Source organism: Cebidichthys violaceus, unplaced genomic scaffold (genome assembly GCF_023349555.1).
Source record: "Cebidichthys violaceus isolate CVI_PGR_0920_01 unplaced genomic scaffold, fCebVio1.0.p SCAF_80, whole genome shotgun sequence".
In the NCBI taxonomy this organism is placed as follows: Eukaryota; Metazoa; Chordata; class Actinopteri; order Perciformes; family Stichaeidae; genus Cebidichthys; species Cebidichthys violaceus.
In genome coordinates, this window is record NW_027176965.1 from 896925 (window position 1) to 918962 (window position 22038).

The 22038-nt window shown below is 44.7% G+C and overlaps 1 protein-coding gene across 1 annotated transcript in view; it reads left to right on the plus strand.

Annotated features, from left to right (window-relative positions):
* Positions 1–22038, plus strand: part of itgbl1 (integrin, beta-like 1) — a 40583-nt gene that overhangs the window by 15200 nt on the left and 3345 nt on the right. Inside the window, exons 7-11 of the mRNA XM_068702082.1 lie at positions 1666–1806; positions 2641–2787; positions 10979–11095; positions 18854–19000; positions 21905–22018. Of these exons, the coding sequence (XP_068558183.1) occupies positions 1666–1806; positions 2641–2787; positions 10979–11095; positions 18854–19000; positions 21905–22018 (666 nt within the window). The remainder of the gene's footprint in view (positions 1–1665; positions 1807–2640; positions 2788–10978; positions 11096–18853; positions 19001–21904; positions 22019–22038) is intronic.

Consider the following 22038-nt stretch of genomic DNA (forward strand, 5'->3'; position numbering starts at 1 on the left):
TTGCTCTATTAGCTTGACAGCGTTATGCAATGCATTCAAAAGTACTTGTTATGAGTCAATTTATGAATTAATTCCTTTTTTGAAACATTGCTAGAAGGTGGGAAAAGATGCAGGTTTTATTGCTTTGATTTATTTTTCTGTTGAGCAGAAAGCTGTCAATGAAATTAAACAAACATGTACAGGAAATCACAAAGACAGTGACAACAAAATGCGTCGTTTTATGAGAATAAATAACACGTGTTCTGGAGCTACTGGTTAGAACCTAAGCCCGGCTAACGCTACTTAAAATTTGGGTGAAAGAAAAATGATGATTCTCTTCTCATTTAGTGACTCCTCTTCGAGGCAAAACCAAAATATGACGATACTGTGCGGCTCTAATTTTATGTTAAATTGCACTTGGCATAACTGATACAACATACAACACACCTGTACTGTAAACCGTCCAAAAACACCACTTACCGACATGCACCGCCATCAAATATTAAAGCACAGCGTGGCCTTTGCTAAAGATATCATAAATCCTGTATTCTAACATCTCAAGGATTGTGAAAACATGCTAACACATTCCAGTGTCTTTTTCATCCTGCCCCATTTGAGTGCAACACAATTCTCGGAAGTCAGACAATTTGGTGCTGATTATAATGGGAACCATTCTCAATCCCTCTATATATGGCACGTCAGAATTAATCCTCCTTTTAAAGCGTGTGAAGATAATTCCCGGTGATTATGGGAGATGGATCAAGGAAGATGATTACGCGAGAGGGTTGATTTGATTTCATCACCCGCTATAGATGTGACGAGGTTTTTGTGCGAGGGTTGGAAATATCTCCCGCTCCACTTACGCTCCGGAATGAATGAGTGAATGATTTGAGTGACGGCCATGCAAGAGATAGACTCTGTCTGTTCGGTTCACCTAGCCTCCGCAGTTGAGCTAATAATACACTGTCAAAAACGATAGCGGCCACATAATGCTGGAGGCCAAACACGTGCATATGGGATTTTTTTTGATCGCAACAATTTGAATGGGAGATAATATGGCTGCACGAGCTGAAAGGGGAGGTTGCTATTTAGCTGGAAAACAGGGATTAAGTCAGACATTGCCAAACCTACCGCGTCCTCTAATGGAGTCCTGATTTCATAGAGCATTTTTCCAGCTAGCACAGGTGCTGCAATCTGCTTCCGGTGAAGCCAGACTGTCACATTTGTGGCAGACATGAAAGTGCATGGCTGTATAAATCCAGGGCTCCGGGGTTACGAGGGTGGCGAGGGGAGGAGCGCGCCAGGGCCAAGGGCCAGACACGCGCCAGCCACAGCCCGCAGGCTTGCCAGCTGGCCTGGCTCCCCCTGGGGGTTCCCCGTGCTCTGTCACCGCTGATAAGAGAAAATGGGATTTCCACTGGCTGCTGCTTGGGCCGCTGCCCTGGCTAAGATGTAAAAACAAATGAGAAAGAGACAGGCGGACGGATAAGTAGATAAAGGAAGAAAAAGTGAGGCAGATGTTGGCTGCGGCCTAAAACGAAATCCTTCCGGCCGCATCAGTGCAAGAAGCTTGCCCTCCTTTTATTGATGTATTTAGACTGTCCTGCTATACAAGCACACAGTGGAGAATGAATGCATTGTGGATTCATAGTGTACGTGCGGTTGTGTTTGCTCTGTGTGTGTCAGGGACTTGTGTGTGTGGAGAGTGTAACTGTCATGACGTAGATCCCTCCGGTGACTGGGGCGATATCCACGGAGACACCTGCGAGTGCGATGAGAGGAACTGCCACGCGACCTACGACCGCTACTCCGACGACTTCTGCTCAGGTGAGCGTGCCGTGTTTGGATTCACACACTGGACCTGTTAATGGCAGCTGATACCAGACAAAAAAAAATAGTCCGGCATGTAATCCCCCATTTTTACTTTTACATGTGTACAAATAAAACAAATGATAGTCATGCTCGTTGGAGTGCTTCGGGGGCGCTGGGAGGCAGACCTTGTTGCCTTTGGACAGAGCCAAGCAAGCTGTTTCCTGCCATTTACGGTCTTTATGCTGCTTTCCATCTAGTTCTACTCTGGTGCAAGTTTGAAGGCGTAAAACTTTCTATACAACGTATAAACTTATTGACTAGAGGATGACCGTTGCTTGTTTCTCTAAAGGATTAATGACAAAATATGACAATTGATGTACCGGAACACGTATCTTAGCATCCATATTCATAGAAATCACGTTGTTCTGTTCTTTAGAGCAGACCTTCATGTCTCTCAAACTAATTGTTTGAGAGAATGTGGACACAATCCACATCTTAATGTCCTGAATCTCATCGTTCTCCATCAGTTTCTCTTTCTCTATCACCCAGACCAGACCAGGTTTAATCAATGGTCATCCAGCAGCTTAGAGGAGGCCAGACAGTCAAAGCTTGTTTAGCCGACGCCCTGAGGACACCCAATTTATTTTACCATCTCCCTTGCTCCCCTCTCTAACACACTAGCTCCTCTTTCCCCCATCTTCTCTGCTCTGTAACCCGTCGAACTCTACATCCTGCTCGGTGTGCCCTCTTCACTCGATGCTGCTCCCCCCCCCCCCCTCAGTAAATGCTCAAAAAAGCCTCTCTCTTTGTTTCACCCGTCTGCCTCCTCCACTTCCTCTCCTTTGACAGGTCACGGCCAGTGTAATTGCGGAAGGTGTGACTGCAAGGAGGGATGGGCCGGGAAGAAGTGCGAGCATCCTCTCTCCTGCTCCCAGTCTCCGGAGAGCAGTCTGAAGAAGTGTCGCGGAACGTCCAATTTGCCCTGCTTCGGACGAGGTACCCGGTCTTCCCCTCCCGCTCCTGTTGCCATGGTTACAGCAGCAGGCTCGCACTCTGTGCCTCTCGGCGTAGAACAGGCCGTTTCCAGCGTTTCACATCCCTCAAACTATCCTTGAGAGGGCTGCGAAGGCACCAGGGGACGGAATTAAAGCAGCCTGCGTTTACTGTGGTGCATGCATTAATGTACAGTATATGTAGGTTTGTACAGTATTGCTGCTTCTACGTGTGTGTTAGCGCCGTATACGCACGCATATATGTGCACGATTTTGTGCGAGTTTGAGATTAAGGGGCACCGTACGCCTGCGAGCCGTCGCTGGAACAGCTCTTTCGATAGAACAAGCAGTGGGTCGATGCGTCTGGATTTATCACACCGCACCGCATTCTTTATTAGTGGCCCTTCTGGACAGAGGAAGCTTCTGTCCTTGTCTTCTGCTGGTCCTAATACAAATATTAGTCTCAGATACTCAGAAGGCATCACTGGAAACCCCATGGTGAGAAAAACAAAAGTTCCATGTTCCCTCGTCATCCCAGTCCTGCACCGTTGAGCCTGTTGATTGATGATAGTAAGGTAGAAGTGTGTGTTTGGGGGGGGTGTGGTGTGGTGTAGTGTCTAGAAAACCAATATGCTAGACTGTTTGTTTGTTACTGATGGGGTATCTATCTGAGATTGGTAGAATATTAAAATATTGCTGTGTCCTGATTGGTGCACCGGATTACGTCTTCTGCAAGCGTCTTCTGCCCGTTTAAAGCAGGCTTGAGAGTGTGTGTGTGTGTGTGTGTGTGTGTGTGTGTGTGTGTGTGTGTGTGTTTATATAGGACCCCATCGCTCATAGTCAGAAGGTTGAGTCGACTTTTTTTAAAAGGGCCTTTAAATATTCCATGAACATGAGCCTGGATGGCGTGTTATACCCTTGGAATAACCGGGGACTTCTCCACAAACTGCTGTTTCATGGATGCATTAAGAAACACATGTAAAACTATAGAAACATTGTTTTTATTAAAATCATTACTGCTCATCCACACCCACACTCTTAATATAATTAGTGGAGTGAGAAAAAAAAGATGAAGGCAAAAACATGCATTAACCGCTCAGCTGCTACATCAATTGATGTACAAACCGGCGATTAAAGTTATTAAGACTGAACTGCTACACATGCACACAGCCCAAAGCTTCCCAGACAAATTACTCAGCTTTTGCGTCGCCGCGCTGCTTAGTCTGTACAGGTGGTGGATATAAACGCCCCGGGCCACGTCTGCAATACGCTGCGTTGAACTAGACTCACGCTCCGAGTCGAGTGAGCCAGAAAGTACGACATCTATGCTACAGTCAGGTTACAGTGGAGCAGTTGGAAGTAAAGACACACGACGGTGTTCATCCAAAATGCCAGACATTTGAATAAAAAAAAATGTAACTGTCAATCATCTATTGTGCAGCTTACTTGAAATGAAATCAGTTGCAAGGTTATTCATCCATAGAATTTTCCAGATAACAAAGAGCTGGAATGACGGTATAGCCTGCGTTCAGAGGTAACAATGCACAACGGTCACGTTACCGTCGCTCCCGGACTGACTGACAACCTGCATTGTTCCAAATAAGATAAGATGAATTGTCTCGCGGCCATGCAGCGCACACTCGGCAGTCTTCTGAGGCATCCCTGTATCTGTATTTTACACTGATGCAGCAACCATAATCAATCAGTTTTACAGCGCTGTACGGGGCATTGTTCAGTGCACCACTTCTCTTTGATTTTTTTGTTCCAAACATTGTTTGTAATCTTGTGGGGAATGCCCGTCAGGACTGAGAATGAGATGACAAAAAGAAAAAGGTAGAGTTGAGTAAAGCCTCCTGTATGCTGCTGGTCTCACGTTTATAATGTAGTCGGTGGCGCGTGTCACTACAAGGGGCACGACCTGCTTGGTCTCCGGGATGTGCGCATTAATCAGGGGTTAATCTGAAGCATTGATTTCCTGTATCATCTGACTGTGGGGGACGTCAGTGAGGAATGCAAGTGTTCCAGATGAAAAGGACTGGAGCTTACTGCGGGTTGTTTTAGTGGCCATGGAACGTTCCTCACACCCATGGATGGGAAAGCTGCCGATTAGATCAGAGTGGACTACTGTTTTGAAGCCTCAAGTTCCACATTTTGGTCGTCGCCATTTTGGTTTTTAGCCATCGCCATCATGTTTTTTTGTGACACAAGAGGGTTGAGCTGAGTACGATGAACGCTAAAAAAAAAAAAGAAGACATTTTTAGGTAACCATAATGTTACAATTAACTTTCATGAAGTTAAAACACACTGTGAACTTTAAATGAAAAACACAAACAACTCCCAGACTGGACGACGACGTGGTGTCAACCTGTCAATCTCAATTTAGCCCCGCCCTAAATCATCCCCTGCTTTATGGTCTGTTTGACTCTAAATGTTCCATAATGTACTAAATGAACATCATGCTGTATTGAAGAAGACTGTAAACTAGAGATTGAGACCATAAACTCATGTTTACAATGTTTACTGAGGGAATAAATCAAGAGAGAAGTAGAGTCATTTTAGACTAGACTTCTATACAACCAGAGGAGTCGCCCCCTGGTGGACACTAGAGAGAATGCAGCTTTAAGGCGCTTTGGCTTTAGCTTCACTTTTCAAACACCCTGGTTGTCATCTGCCTGAAAGATAGGCATGGTTGCTACCATGAAGACAACCACATTAACATTATCCATGATCCCACACTTGAACAATGACAGCAACACAGCAAACAGAGCTCACATAATGTAACTACGATATTGTACACTCTACAAATAGAAACAATTTGCCGCCTTTGAATACATCAACTATTCATTACATATTGTGTCCGTTCCATAACAGACTTTTTGACGTACTCAAACCAATTCCACAACAACATGGTTGAGCGGGCATGGCGCCCCCCCCCCCCCCACATAATGAAACAGCAAAGATTAACTTGTGCTGGGGGAGTTAATTAGCTTTAATTCCTCCAGCAGTACCTTTAAATTATCTCCTATTGCTGCAAGAAAATGGAACTTTAAATTACCCCGTGCAATAGAAAAACTAATGGGATCCATAAATTGTTCCTTTTAAAAATTGCATTTTGTTTCAGCCATCCCAATCTATGCAGTGGCAGTTTAAAGTCTAGTTTAAAGAATTTCTAACATCTGCTGAGGCCTACAATTTCCATCTATCACATGTTGAAAGCATTGTCTGTGTGCCATAAATACTCCTCCTGTTCCTCCTCCGTTATTAGTAATAAAATGTCTGAATGTACTATTTACCGTCTCTGTTCAGACAGACAGAGGAGGGAAAGTATCGTTGCTGTGATTAGAAGGAAGGTTGACTGTGTGTGATATGCATAACTCAGTGTTCAGAAGTTCACAATGGCTGGAAACAAACTGGTGTAACAGAGTTCAATGCAAGGCTTTGATGGAGGGCAAGGAAAGAGAGAGAGAGAGAGAGAGAGAGAGAGAGAGAGAGAGAGAGAGAGAGAGAGAGAGAGAGAGAGAGAGAGAGAGAGAGAGACTGAAGGAGACAGATGTAGAAAATCACTTAGGCATGGATGAATGCGGCTGGTCTGAGGTGGCAGCTTGAGCGGAAAAGCCTTGAAATTCGAAACAGCAGCTTCGGGGCTTTTCTTCCTGGTGGATAGCACATTCTTTACACCGCGGTATTTCCTCGAGGAAACACCTGCTTTCAACATCTTTCTGCTGATTCTTGGGATTCCTTTCTCTGGTCTCTGAAGTGTGGTCCGTAGTAGACTTTGAATATGTGCATGCGTTTGTTTGTGTTCAATCCCATTCAAATGTATTAATAAAGAACATTTAAAAACAACAGTGTACCAAAGAGCTGTGCGAATCAAAATGACAATAACCATAACAAAAAATACTATAAAAGCAATAAGACAACTCTCAGACTGAATAAAAAGCTTTGGAATAAAGATGTGTTTCAGTACAGTGTTTAAAATCAGGCCCTGTAGGGGCAAGCCTAGCAGGCAGGGGTTTCTTGCTCCAGAAATTGGGGGCTACACAGGCAGCTACCTCTGAAAAGTGAAACAAATTATTGCAAAACGTGCATTCTCTCTAGTGTCCACCAGGGGGGCGACTCCTCTGGTTGTATAGAAGTCTAGTCTAAAATGACTCTACTTCTCTCTTGATTTATTCCCTCAGTAAACATTGTAAACATGAGTTTATGGTCTCAATCTCTAGTTTACAGTCTTCTTCAACACAGCATGATGTTCATTTAGTACATTATGCTCCATTTAGAGTCAAACAGACCATTTCATAGACCAGGCTACCTTTTTATTGACAGGTCCCTACCGCTACCAGGGTCTACAGCGTCTCTATGTCACTCCTCCACTGTCCAAATATGGTCACTTCCTCTCACTGTTTGCATTAGGCGATGGCCAAAATGCCGAACTCGAGGTTTCAAAAACGGCAATCCACAATGGGTGACGTCACGGTGACGTCGTCTACTGCATATGAACAGAACTAGAAATGGACTCAATAGAGAGGACAGCAGAGTGGATTCCTTATTTCCAAAATCCACGTTTAATCTTAGTCCCTTTAAGTGTTCTAGATACATCGAGATTCTACACTGTAGCCTAAATACATGTTTTTTTCTTCAGTCAAATAGCTTTGTTTTTAATCCAACCACAAAAATGGCAGGAGCGCAAACACAATTGCATTTTTGCACTCCTGCCAGAGTGTCAGTTTCACAGCTCTATGGTGAGAGGAGTGTCACAGCTGTGGCTCTGTTTATGCAGATCAGCCAGTGCAGCCCAACGTTGGTACTGGCTCAACAAATGAGCAAGTATTTCCACTGGGTTAGAATTTTGCAGCTTTCCCTTTGATTTAAAAAATGTTTAAGCTCACATTTCAATGCACATCAAAACACCACTTTGGTGTGTAACAAGTTGGTGTGTAACATAGTCAATCTGCTAGCACTGCAGAATGTGTGAGTCCCTGTAGCCACATACTATCTGCAGTCTTTAAGTTGAACGGTGGATAGCTGAATTAAACACCTGGTTGCACCTGGTTGTAACTCCATAGGAGCACAAACTGCAAGCTTCTCTGCAGAGACTTCAGGTCTATACCAGGCGGCAACCTCCAGTTCTGTCGAGTGAAGCCTTAAAACCTGCATTCTCTCTAGTGTCCAGCAGGGGGCGACTCCTCTGGTTGTATAGAAGTCTAGTCTAAAATGACTCTACTTCTCTCTTGATTTATTCCCTCAGTAAACATTGTAAACATGAGTTTATGGTCTCAATCTCTAGTTTACAGTCTTCTTCAATACAGCATGATGTTCATTTAGTACATTATGGAACATTTAGAGTCAAACAGACCATAAAGCAGGGGATGCTTTAGGGGCGGGGCTTACTGTGATTGACAGGTCGCTGCCACAACCAGAGACGTATACGGTGTCTCTACGTCACTCCTCCGCATTCCAAATATGGTCACTTCCGTTTATTGGACGCAAAAAAACCAACATGGCGACGGCCTTAATCCATGATGGTGTCGGCGAAATCGCTGAACTCGAGGCTTCAACAACCAATAAGTGATGTCACCGTGACTATGTCCACTTCTTATGTGCTGTCTATGGTTTATGCATAAGCAGAATAGAATCTTTATAGGAGTGATAGACGTCTGGGGGCGGGGCTGGGCTTCACTGAGCATGTTTTATCTTGGGACTCTCCTCCGATCCCACTGAGAAACCGCCGGCTGCTTTTCAACGGAATGAAGGGAGCCGACGTGACTGACCGTTATCCAAGCCTTCCCTCCCCACCTGATGGAGTCATCTATCTAACAATGCAGTAATCCTGCCCTCGGCCCCTTTATCCAGTGTGTGTTGCACTGCAACGTGACTGAGTTTGCACTGCTGCTCTCTAAAACTGGCAAACAAAAGAGTCTGCCAAACCCTCACCAGCACACAACTGTGCACTTTTTAAAAAATGTTTAAATTTAACTAGTTAATTTAAATGTATTTGGTTTGTGCCTTCGTCATCGCGGTCGATGCTCACCTTAAGACAGGATGACGAATTAAACGCCAACGCTCACCAACACTCACCGGTGTAGAGCGTTTGACGAGCGCGGGGATAATCGATAAGGCAGGGCTGTTGCGACACCACCGGTTGCCAGGGTAACAAAGTCCCCGGAGCAGATGGCGGCACGCTATATGTGAAGCAGGAAGACGGGTCGCCGGTCATAAAAAGTGACAGTGATGTGACACGGACAACACATTGGATGACGCTGCCAGTGGAGCGGCTGTCTCGCAGAACTCATGTTCGCCACTATTTATTGCCCCTAATTCAACTCGGTGAGTCATCAGCAGATAAAAGGCAGGGGCATGCACATTATGGATATGTTTCAGGTGTTATTTAGTGGCACTAAACACAAAATGCACCCAGCAGTGCAGAAACGACGTACCCGGCTCAATAACAACAACAGGAGAAGAAGAGAAACAGAGGCACTCAGTAAGCTGTGTTTTAACCATATGTCTTCGCCGAACTGGGAAATTGCCTTTGTGCACTTATTTTTCATGCCGGGGCAGCTTACCTGTTTGTAGCACTTCGGGGCGTCTTTTGTCTGCAGAATTTGTGGGTGGGAACATATAAAAGATGTCCAACTGTGTGTGTGTGTGTGTGTGTGTGTGTGTGTGTGTGTGTGTGTGTGTGTGTGTGTGTGTGTGTGTGTGTGTGTGTTGCTCGTTTGTCAGTAGAGCACAGACGACCGACGCACATTTTATGGTAATGTCTTCAATTATGCAGTATTATCCCTAAGATGGTAATAAAACATGCACTCAGCACTCTGAGGTTAGAGTTTATTACATTTCACCTCTCACTAGCATTGTTGCTAATGTATTATTGTAGTTACATTAAATAAGCAAATTGCTGTGACTGTGAGTAAATGTAAATGTATTTTAAAAAGACATGTAAGAAGCGGGAACTGACCCACGCGTCTCTGTGTTCCGTAGGACTTCAGACGCCGTACGGACCGCCGTCTGCTGATACGTCGTTAACGTTAGACCAGTCACAGCGGTGCTCATGCATTCCTGTTGGCTTTGAATCATCAGTTACAGTTTTTAAATGTTGTGAATGGGTTATCATGAATGCTTTGTGAGCTTTAAGCCAATGTGATACACACAACCTCTCTTTTCCTAACTAGCATTAATTATTCAAGACCCCAAAATTATGATGTAATTTGCATTTGTAATTTTGGCAAATAGAAATGAATTTACAGAAGGACTGACTTTATTTCAGAGCCGACAGGAATGATAGATTCATAGGAAATAAAATTAATTATTTGAACGATCGGAAGTCATGAAAAATGAATGCTTTGTTAATCACGATTACAACACTTCAAATTCAACAATATACACACGCGCTACTGTGACGAATCCTGCTTTGACTGCAGACGTACCCATCATGAAGACATGAACATGAATAACTCAGCAATCTTAATGATGGAGACACACTAGCTGCTGACATTCATTCCTCTTCTTGCTTTAACTCATGCATGAGATACTCATTATGGTACATTCCTGTTCATGAAACATTCATCCATGCTTTTTTTATATGCATTAAGTCATGCATGAATTCACCTGACACACACGGTGTGAGCGTTGACAAAAAACATAGAGTGACTATGACGAGCCCTTCAGGAGACGATTCTCCCTTAAAGCCTCCACATATCTGTGTGTGACCTCGACTATTCCCCCCCCCCCCCCCCCATAATTAACACAACCCTGAGCAGCCTGGTGAAGTGATCAACGAGTACGCTGCACACCTCCAGCCATGGTTTCAGAATAGATGGTGTTTGCCTAATGAGCTCCACCGCTAGCAAAGCATGCTACCTCAGTGAGGTCCCAGGTGGCCTTCTTCACTGGCAGCTCACAACTTCTGGAGGTGTGTGTGTGTGTGTGTGTGTGTGTGTGTGTGTGTGTGTGTGTGTGTGTGTGTGTGTGTGTGTGTGTGTGTGTGTGTGTTTTTACCAGAGTGAGTGATTTACATATGAGATTTCCACGCGCGGCCAGAGGGGAGGTTAAGTCTAGTTTAAAATCAGTCGTCTTTAGCATGAATGCGAACAACTGCTCTAAATTACAGGAGACATAAAACAGTAAAAAAGGCAGTGATGATGCTGCTGCTTTAAAAACACGCCCCTGCTCTGACACTCTCTCTGTTTTTGTAGGTCAGTGCCGGTGCGGACAGTGTACCTGCTACCCGCCTGGGGACAGTCGTGTTCACGGCAAAAACTGTGAGTGTGACGACCGTCAGTGCGAGGACATCGGTGGAGAGGTCTGCGGCGGTGAGAGCGCACACACACACACACACACACACACACACACACACACCATTGTATCCATTAAGGGCTGTTCAAGTTGTGTGAGTAACAGAGGGAATTGATGGAACATGGCAATCAACAGATGGCGAGCCTGCGTTCAACATTGCTGTTCAAACTGTGCAGAGAAGTGGGAGGCCTATCCATTTTGTAAAAATGATGTTCATTTTCAGCAGAAGCAATAGACCTCATGACCCGCTCCACAGCATGTACCAATGTCTTTCAGAACTTGTTGCGTTCACAATTTCTTTTTTTTTTTTGCACCTAAAAAGGAGTTCACCAGTGGATTAAAGCCGTCGTACGAGATACGTTCTCTGCAGGTGGAGCTCAGAGGTTTCACTGTGCGATATTTAGAGCATTAATATAGCATCAGACAGCTATTTCCTATGTAAAGATATGGGGGAGTAATTCTCCCCCATTGGCTGTCTCACGGCCGCCGCTCTGCACTGCCAGCCTGGTCTCACTCCTGACTGGTGAAATACGGACGGTTGGTCAGCGCCCCCTCGGCACCAGGCGTTCAAACATTAGATCCGCACTTTGCAAGACAACAGGCTCGCGAAACTCATATCGAACCGTCAAACTGGGCGGCGCTGGAGAAATATGAATCAAGATTCTGTCACTGCTGTTTTCAGAAACATATTTTATTGGAGTTTGGCACCATATTGCAAACCGTCCAGCCACAATAGCACCGCCCAGCGGCTGGAGCTAACTTCTATCCGTTTATTGGCAGGATTCGGTGCATCTCCACCGTCAGCGCCGTTAGCACCGTTAGCTGCAAGCCTTCGGCCGTCGCCATGTTGAGAGCCGTGCGGAGGCAATAGATATGCTCTGGATTTCATATTGAGCACCTTTAAGATGTATAATATCTTAATGTGAAGGGATATGGAGTTTAAACATTCTACAGAACTAAACTAGAAGTAATTCAACAGGTGTATTTCTCTTCTCTTTTATGATATGAAGTTATTGGCATGCAAAGTTATTCAGCCACTTCCTGCCTCGGGGTCTTTATTCATGTCGCTGTCAGGAGAGCATCCTCCACTGCACCCGGCCACTGTAACAGCCCCAGCTGTATGATATCCTCTTGTGTATTTCCGTCACTGTCCCCTGGATCCCCTCCCATCTAAGCCAAGGAACGCTTTGCTTCAGTGAGACATTTTCTAGCACTTAAGTTGGCGTGTCACCATTCCCTTTTTTCAGTCCCGGTAAAGGCACCGCTCCTATGACATGTCGTTGGCAGCTGTAAAGGAACCACAGACCCGGCTACGTTCCGTAATGCTCGTACAGCCAAGCCTCCCAGAAAAGGATGAGAGATTAAGGATATGAAATGTCCGACTCCTGGGTGAAACAGCGTTACTGCTAATGGAAGCTACGGATCACACTTTGTAGAAGCTTGAGCCGTTTAAAAATGTTTGGATTCGGACTCTTTTTCGAATGAATTCAACCACGACGCTCTGCTATTTTCTTTGCGATTGCAGTGGTGAGGACTTCAGACTTTGCCATGGCTCTGACTCTGACAGTAGCTGCTGAGGCTCATGGGTAACGTGGTGCTTATTGTGCCATTCTTTAAGAACAAGAAGATGAATATACATCTACTGACGCAGACGTGGTTACACACTTCCTCCCTCTCCTAATTATTGCAGAGGAAACGACACACATTTTGTGCAGCGTGTGAACACATACACTCACCCACTTTGAAATCATGCCAGGAGCAGCCGCTGAATTTGAAGATCAATACGGTGTGATCCTATCTGCTCTCTTTGATATCCACAGGCACAACCCCCCCAGCCCCCCCCCACCACCACCACCACCACCACCCTAAACCCTTGAGCTGAGTTTGAGAGAAATTGCTCCAAGCCTTTGAAGCTTCGGGTTGAGGTCTCGGGGAAGTTTGGGCTCTTAATAGGAGCCATTTAGGCACAACCGCTGTAATGGATGGGTTGTGCTAACAACGTTAGAGGCTCAATTGAAATTGATATTTCCCTTTGCGGCGGCGGCTGCCAGACAGAGACAGAGAGGACGGCAGATGAAGGTGCATTTAAGGATCGCGGTGCTCCTAAAGAAAAGCAGAACATGGCTGGAGAATGGTTGTATTGTAAAAGAGCAAAACCAGCCGTCTGAGGGGAGAACTGACAACATGTGTTATTCATACTCATAGTCATTTGCAGGATGTCCATTTGACTGCCTTTTCTCTTACAGTTGCTCATCTGTGTTAAATCGGAGCATACAGACACACATTTGTGTGTTTTCTGGACACATACATACTTCCTCTAAGTCTGTGAAACTGAAACAACGTGACACATGCACAGCTTTTCAAAGAGTAAACAAACAGACTCTAACAACAAAGAGGAGCGCCCCCCCACCCCACCCCACCCCACAGGGGTATCAAGCAGGGGAGTCACTTTGTCAAACTCCGTTCACTGTTTAATCCGCTGTTTGCTTCACTCTGGAGACATGCGATGCTCAGACTATTTGCAATCAGTCTTGGATTCACACGCAATCTGTCTGTTCCCGTCTCCCAGCTCACGCACCCAATTCTTTTTTTTCATGTTGTTTTTTTGTCGGCTGTGGCATTTTGCATCAGTGGTGCAGTGCAGCATCTGAGCGTAAATTCCTCCTTTAAAAGGGGGGGAGATGCAGTATTTATGTGAATGGATTACTGTGGCTCATTGTGTGCCGGGCTGTCCAGAAACTATTCTTCACAAGGCGTCTGGGGAGAGCCTGTCTGAGCGCAACACACACACACACACACACACACACACACACACACACACACACACACACACACACACACACACACACACACACACACACACACACACACACACACACACACAGGCCTGGGAGAAGCTCAGAGGCACTCTAAAACAGGTACCCAGAGTGAGAAGTTGGGGATCAAACAGAAAAGTAGCTTTGTGGTGAGGGGGGCTGTAAAACATAAAAATAAAATAATAACTTCCCAATCCAGGGTACAGTGCTGTCTGTGCCCCTGGATGTTTGGGCCTCGCTGCAGACGGCTGAGAGGGAGGGGAAGTGAGAAATGACACCGACTCCTTGTATATAATTCAATCCCTAAGTGTTAACCAGCTTGTCAGTCAGCTCGCTCCACACTTGGCTCTCAAGGGTTTTCTCCAAAACACGAAGAACGAGAGGACAGAGCGGCCAAATATCCTCTCAAGCGCTCATTCTTCAGGCCTCTCTGATCACCTGTTGAGCATTCACGCCATTGTGCCACTATTTAGACTGTATATAGTATGTTATACTACGTATATTCTAATACATTCTTTATATCGTGTATCTACAGATATACATCTCTAGGGTTGATAATGTATATTTACTGTGGAGAACCTGCTGCTGTAACACAATCATTTCCCAATTTTGGATTAAAAAAAGTCTGTTTATCCATCTATCTATTGAACAACTCTATAGACAGTGGTATGGCTGCAGAGCTGGCCATGTGAGGGTTAAACATACTGCCCATTGGTCATATTGCACAATAGACATCGAACAACTGATTTGGGTTCATGTGAGGTTTCGGTATCCGTCTGGTTTTTGGGGCACTTCCGTATCAAGTGTCAAGTCTGATAAATATCATCAGGGCTTTTGAAATATCATCATTTCTCAGACACTATTAGGACCCGGTTGTTGACACGAATGATATTTAATAGTCTGAAACCAGTCGATATGTCAAAACCCTACGGGACAGGAGCGGAGCGTTAGCGGTTAGCCAGAAAGCTGCCTGATCGGTATCAAGGCTCTGCCTGCTTCTTTTAAAAAGGATTCCATATACATGTTGTATATACTGTATCTAATAACACACATCTTCAAATATTCAAAGTACTATTGTATTCATACGTAACAGGACTGAGTTTTTAGCAAAGCATTAGCAAATCTGAATTGTAGCCACATGACGTCATTGTTGAAAGCATGAGAACATCTAATAAACATGTTAACAGGGCTGTAGGTTGAGATTGATGCAGTCATACTTGCATCAAAAAATATAGAACATAGAGTGAGAGAACTTGCTTTTGGTCGTCCCGTCCCCTTCTGGAGACTCAAGAGGTGCTACTTCCTGTTGATCATGTGACGTCCCAATATTTTAGAGGGGGTGATGTGTCACAGTGACAGGACTGACACAACGGACATGTGTATTTAAACTAGCATGTTTAAATGTGCCCATACGTCTAAATTGGAACTCAGTTCTATCTAACACTCTCTGCATACAGCACACGTCTTTGCCGGGGTTGAATACCCGATTCTCCCCCCCCCCCCCCTCACAGTCCATCTCTAAATGCTATAGAACGACGCACGCTCTGAAAGGCAGGTGCAGACTAATTGAATGAGGGCTAGGTTGCCGCTCCTCCAAAGCAATTAACTGCTCTCCCAGGCAGGCTGATTGAGGCAGCCATGCATGGCCCGCCATGGCTGCCACTCCACTCCGACTGAGACAGAAGCTCGCTAACTTTCATTTATATCTCACTCACACACACACACACACACACACACACACACACACACACACACACACACACACACACACACACACACACACACACACACACACACACACACACACACACACCATCCCCCACCTCTACCTCCCTTTGATTAAAAACAGCAAAAAAGAAAGAAACAGCACCAGAAAGCATCGTGAGCTGCAGAATGGTCCATTGCATAGTTGCTGTTATTTTGTACAAGCTATGTCTCTAAAGATACTTGAGATTTCATCCATTTCAAGGTTCAACGTTGATTTTTATTCTACTTCTAATTGGGACTTGGACTTGGACTCAAGTCGCACACACAGTGACCTGCAACCTTAAATAATTAAAGACTATATGTCACGGGGTGTGGTGGAGGACTCAAACGCAGACATACGGAGATACAGTGAGAAAACTGGTTTCAATGATAACAGAACAAAATAGGAATCGTTACCGGAACACCAGAGAGAATCCACGACAAGACAAGAGACGAGGGGGGGGGGGGAATCCAGCAGGGCAGGCAGCCGGGGAAACCGGGAACAAGACGAGCGGGTAGATAAGACAAGGACCTGGCAGAGAGTGACTGAGAGGCAGGGGCTTATATAGTGTATATATAGTGAGTGCAGCAGAGTGAGCAGGTGAGAGTGATAGAGCTGATGAGGTGGGTGACTAACACGGCACTGAATGGGCTGATTAGGAGGCAGGTGAGGGGAGTTGTGCTGATGACTACAGTGAGCAGAGTGAGGAGTGATGGGAGAGAATGGGCAGAGCTGTGACACTGTATCCATTTTTAGGGGCAAAGTACAAGTATTTAACTTTACATTGTGTTTAAAGTATCCATACACTGATTAATGCTGAGACGGTATGCTAATAGAGAGAGGATACAGTACGTGCTTTGCGCTCAGAGCAACTGACATAGTATGAAGAGTGAGATAGTTCACAAGGCGGGTGGGTCAAACAAACACAGGACTTTCTTCCAGGAGACATCTGTTAATGTCCCGAAACTAAAAGTAGACGTGGAAATGTCGTCACCTGAGTCGTTAGTGACGCGAGTCGAAAGTGTCCTTCTCCACCAGATGTTAACCTCAACCAGGCTCTCTTCCTAAACATAGCTGCGTGGTTTTGTAGCCTAAACCTAACTTCCTGTGAAGACTACAAGGTTTATTTTGAAAAGACACCAGGAGTGAAACAAGCGTCCATTGACTCACTGTGACTGACGCTGGAGGGGAATGTAGAGCGTCATGGTTAGAAGCATAGAAGCACTGACCGAGGGTCAGCGTTTTGATGAGGTGTGAGCACAAACCTGACTTGAGAGCATCTCTGGTACTGTCTTTAGATATCCTTTGGGCTCTGCTAGTGTGAGAAGTACCCAGTCGGGGGGTCCGGTCCATTATCATTAGTCTCAGACGCACATTCTCCTTTATGACTTTCACTGTCAAAGAGGTCGTTTTCAATTGAGAGTGTCACCGAAGAGCACACACACACAGAACCAAGAGGAATGGCTGCGGAGGCTGCTGTGCAAGCGTTTATATGTTTGTTCTTCCCTGTGTTGTGTGAACTATCACTGTCCTCACAGGAGCAGTGTTTCCCCTGCTGTTACAGGTACGGCTGTGACAGGTTAAGGCCCTGAAGGTTGTGAAATTGCATATGTTAGTGACCTTAATATCAGCCAAAAAAACCCTAAAAAATGTGTTTCAAACGTTCATATTTCCTCTACGGTTTATACAGCTGAAACAGCCGATGCAGATGCATACAAAATGCATCCATGACATTGAAAATACATCATGTTCATTTCACGTTTACCCAGTTGTCCCCATTAAATTAGGAAAAGCTGTTAATTATGAAGTTTAAAAATGGTGTCAAACATGTATTTAGGGCCGTGTGATTAGGGGCCAGATTGACCCCAATAGCCTTGATGCTAAAACATGCTAACTGACGTAGCATATATTCAACATTTGAGTGAGCTATCGATCGTCTCATGTAGCTCTTGGCCAGAAAGCGTGATCTTCTTTTTCTAAACCTAACTAAGGAGTTTTGTTGCCTAAACCTCAGAGAGACGTTTTGTAGTTTTTAGTTTAGTTTAGTTTAGTTTAGTTTAGTTTAGTTTGACATGGTTTACAGCTGCAACCACTCGGTCCTGAAGAAAATACATTTCCCTCAAAACATGATTGAGAGTTCACTTTAATTGTACAGAAATTTAATTTTAGAGAAAATAAAAACGGTCTCCTTCAAAAAAAAGGAATCGATTTTTTTTTTTAAATGAAAATTGATGTCGCTTATGTAAAAATTCTTTGAAATTATTGCCTAGATAAACGTTAAATGTAAGTATTATGATGTGAATCATTTATATCAGTGTACAATACATATGCAAGTCTGAATGTGCGACTTGTTAAGTCTCAGCTGACAATGAAAACGTACTCAAACAGCTGTCTGACTGAATGTACAGATTTACCATGGTGCTCCGCTCATTACCACCTCTTCAACCTGGCATCTGTAGCCAGATGTGAACACAAAGGAATCAATCAATGACGCCGCCGCCTCTACATGATACCATTGAATTGTGTTGAAGTCAGCGCGCTGCGAGTGATGTAGCTGTCAGGAGTCGAGGGAGGGAGTGTGTGTGTGTGTGTGTGTGTGTGTGTGTGTGTGTGTGTGTGTGTGTGTGCACTCGCTTGTTAAAACCACAGTGAAGCTGTCGGCTATTAGAGCATCCAAGCACCCAGACTGCCTTCTTCAACCAATTAAACATCTCTGGTTTGTTTGGTGTGTGTGTGTGTGTGTGTGTGTGTGTGTGTGTGTGTGTTTATGTGTCGTCGTCTGCCGTTGCCTTTCTTTGGTTTTCATCTTTCTCTGAAGCGTTGGAGATTTATTAAGGACAGGACAAGACCAGTGATGACAGTTCCTTTCATGTCCCGGGAGGAAATACAATAAGCCTGCTGCGTCTCCCTCGTCTCGCCGCGGCTCTGTCTCCTTGTACTGCCTATTACTGTCAAGGTTCAGTGTCTGCGCTGTCAACTTTCTGTGTTTGTTTGCTTTATCGCCTTTCTTGTTGCTCTCTCCAGTTTCTCTTGACTTTTCACTCCATTTCTGAATGCTTTTATGCTACTTTTCTTTTCTCTCTCTCTCTCTCTCTCTCTCTCTCTCTCTCTCTCTGTCTCTCTCTCTCTCTGTCTCTCTGTCTCTCTCTCTCTCTCACGGCCACGCTCCATATCCTGTCTCCTTTTTTAAACGAAGGCCCTTCTGTCTCCAGGTCACGGTTACTGCTCCTGCGGACGCTGCATCTGCGAGGAGGGCTGGTTCGGGAAGCTGTGCCAGTTCCAGAGGTCCTGTGACATGAGCGAAGTTCAGAGCAAGGAGCTTTGCGAGACTTCGGACGGAGTCATGTGCAGCGGAAAAGGTGCGCGAGATGTCAAAAAAGTTTTCCATAGAAGTCTCATTTCGGTAGTGGTGGAAGAAGTATTCACCCTGTACTACTTTGCACTTAGTAGTACAAAGATAGGAATAACACACTAAGAAAAAATACTGCATTGAACAAATTACAAAAGGCTAAAGTACTCATAATGCCCCCTATGGATTTTATATTATCATATATTATATCACTGTTATCATCAGCATCAGCATCTCTTTACTGCTGGAGCAACTTTTATTTCTTATATTGTCGGGTATTTTAATTTTAACAGTGCATCAAATATAAGATTATAAGATTGTTGTGTGTTTTTTTTTAAGTTAAATCTTAATAATCTGAAAATCTGTACAGTAAAATAACTGTGGTGGAGTAAAAACTACACTTTCTACCCTTGAATCGTACCGGAGTAGAAGTACAAAGTAGCATGACATGGAAACATACAAGTAAAAGTACCTCAAATTTGTACTTAAGTACAGCATATAAGCATTATATACTCACAGAAATACACGATTCATCGTTTAATAAAACACAGATTGGATGTATGGGTGGTTCCATTTATTAAAGGTTTAACCCTTGAAACCCTCAACTCTTTTAAAGAATATGTAAAACTGTAATGCAGATGTTATGGGCTGGATTATGTCACATAGAACATCTTCCTCTGAGATCTGAGAAGAAGGCAGATTCTTAACGAGTTAGTGAGTTAGTGAGTTAGTGCAGCATAGAAAACAACAACAAGACACTGCAGTGATGGAAGCTCTGGCGTTTTCTTTTCTGCTCTCTTCAGAGGTTTAATGTCTTTTTTTTTTGATGTCCTTCCTCTAGAACATATCACGATATCTTCCCCTTGAAGATCACTGAAAATGAGCAATTTCTGAAACGTGTACCTTCCCATTACCTCATGCAGCACGTTCACCTTCTTACACACTCTGGATCATAACTCTTGTCTCGCATTTTCTTTCTGGAGCGTTGCTCAAAATGTCTCCAACTAGACAACGATATGTTTCGCGTCACAAACTTTGTTAATTAAAATGCGTCTTTTCTGTGGGTAATAACTTCTCTTCATACTTGTCAAACAGGTCTCAGCTAATATGCAGTATTATTCACATATTCTCAATCATCTCCCTTCTCTTGTAGTCAATATTTCAAAACTCTTTTGATCCGCAACTGAAGCGGCGGACCATCCGTTAAATGAAACGAGGTCATCTGTGAAGCTCAACAAAAAGCGTGTTCCAATTATCGTCATTTCTTACAACGGAACCTTATGGCACCAAGTAATTAAACTTACCAGATTAACATCAAATTCCCACTGTGAACCCACAACCGTGCTGCTCTGCAACAGGTTAATAACTCCTCTTTAATGGTTACGCTCATAATCTGGACAAGATTTACGTTGAGCCTCCTTTATGTAACCTGTTATTCAGTACAGACCCAGAGCTCCCTGCAGGGCTGAGCATGATGACAGATTAATGGATCGGTTGATTGATAGAACCACCACAGCGCAGTCTAATGCCGACCGGCCGAGCTGCAGTCAACATCCACGTCTGTCCGAAATGTCATCGCTTCATCACTCCGCCCTGTTTGACATTCATGTGAAATTGTCAGAATGAGCGTATTGAATTCTTGCGTTGTGGCCAAAAACGCTTTCTGTGAGGTCACAGTGAACCGCAGTCCACTCGGTTCACGCTGTGAGACCGAGGTGGACGTTTGGGACAACTTTGGAGAAATTCCTTCCTGAGATTTGGCGTTCACGGGAACGGGACAAAGCACAACGCCTTCGCCCACAGCTGTCAGAGGTCCATATGAATACATTATTTAAATATGAATAAAACAAGACGAACTATCTAAAGGTGTCTCCATCGGGACATTGTCCCCTCTCCTCTGACACGTTGTAGACTAAATGATCAATCAGTTAACCGGAAACAAAAACATGTCTCGTATGTATTATAATATCCGATACATTTCTTGTATTCGGCACAGTGTCGCCACATCGTATGTGTCATGAGGTGGCGAATGACATTAGGCAGCAGGATTCCTCCTCCTCGGCTGCGACGCGTCGAATTAACAGAAATAGAGCAACTGCAGAGGGTCCAGCCCTGCAGAGCCGAGCCGAGTGGGATCATGAAAATGAAGACGAGCGTGTCCATTCTCCACGCTCCACCGCATTCAGACACCGGAACAATGTTACCCCAGCTCCTCCTCCTCCTCCTCCAACTCTCTGTCTGTCTGTCTGTCTGTCTGTCTCTCTCTCTCACTGTCTGTCTCTCTGTCTCTGTCTCTCTCTCTCTCTCTCTCTCTCTCTCTCTCTCTCTCTCTCTCTCTCTGTCTCTCTCTCTCTGTCTGTCTCTCTACCTCCCATCGTGTGCTCCTGTGTGAGGATGGAAATTGGGGAGATTGAAAACATAGTTGTTGGACCTCTGGGTAAAAAACTGAAGCAGACAGCAGTATATTTGTTTTCCACCACCAATCCTTAATACCGTACTATCCTGATGCCGACCTTGAGAGAGAGAGAGAGAGAGAGAGAGGGAGAGAGAGAGAGAGGGGGACAAACACTGATGGAGGAGAGGAGAAGTTTTAAGTGTGGGTGGATTGGTTTCCTGGTGGCAAACAGTATATAGAGGGTCTGTTTCCTCAGGGATCATCTCATGAGCACTCAGCCCGACTCTATTCATCTTCTGTGGAGAAGAGTACAAACAGCATTTATTACAAACCCAAAACATGAAGGGATGGCGTTAGCAAGAAAAACACATCGAAATGTTACTCAGCTTGGATTTGGAATGTGAAAAGTTAAGTAACACTTAGTGTGTGTGTGTGTGTGTGTGTGTGTGTGTGTGTGTGTGTGTGTGTGTGTGTGTGTGTGTGTGTGTGTGTGTGTGTGTGTGTGTGTGTGTGTTGCAGGTTCCTGTCACTGTGGCAAATGTATCTGCTCTCCCCAAGACTGGTGGGTGTCTGGAGAGTACTGCGAGTGTGACGACCGAGAGTGTGACAAACATGACGGCCTCATCTGCACAGGTAGAGTGGGACATGTGGTT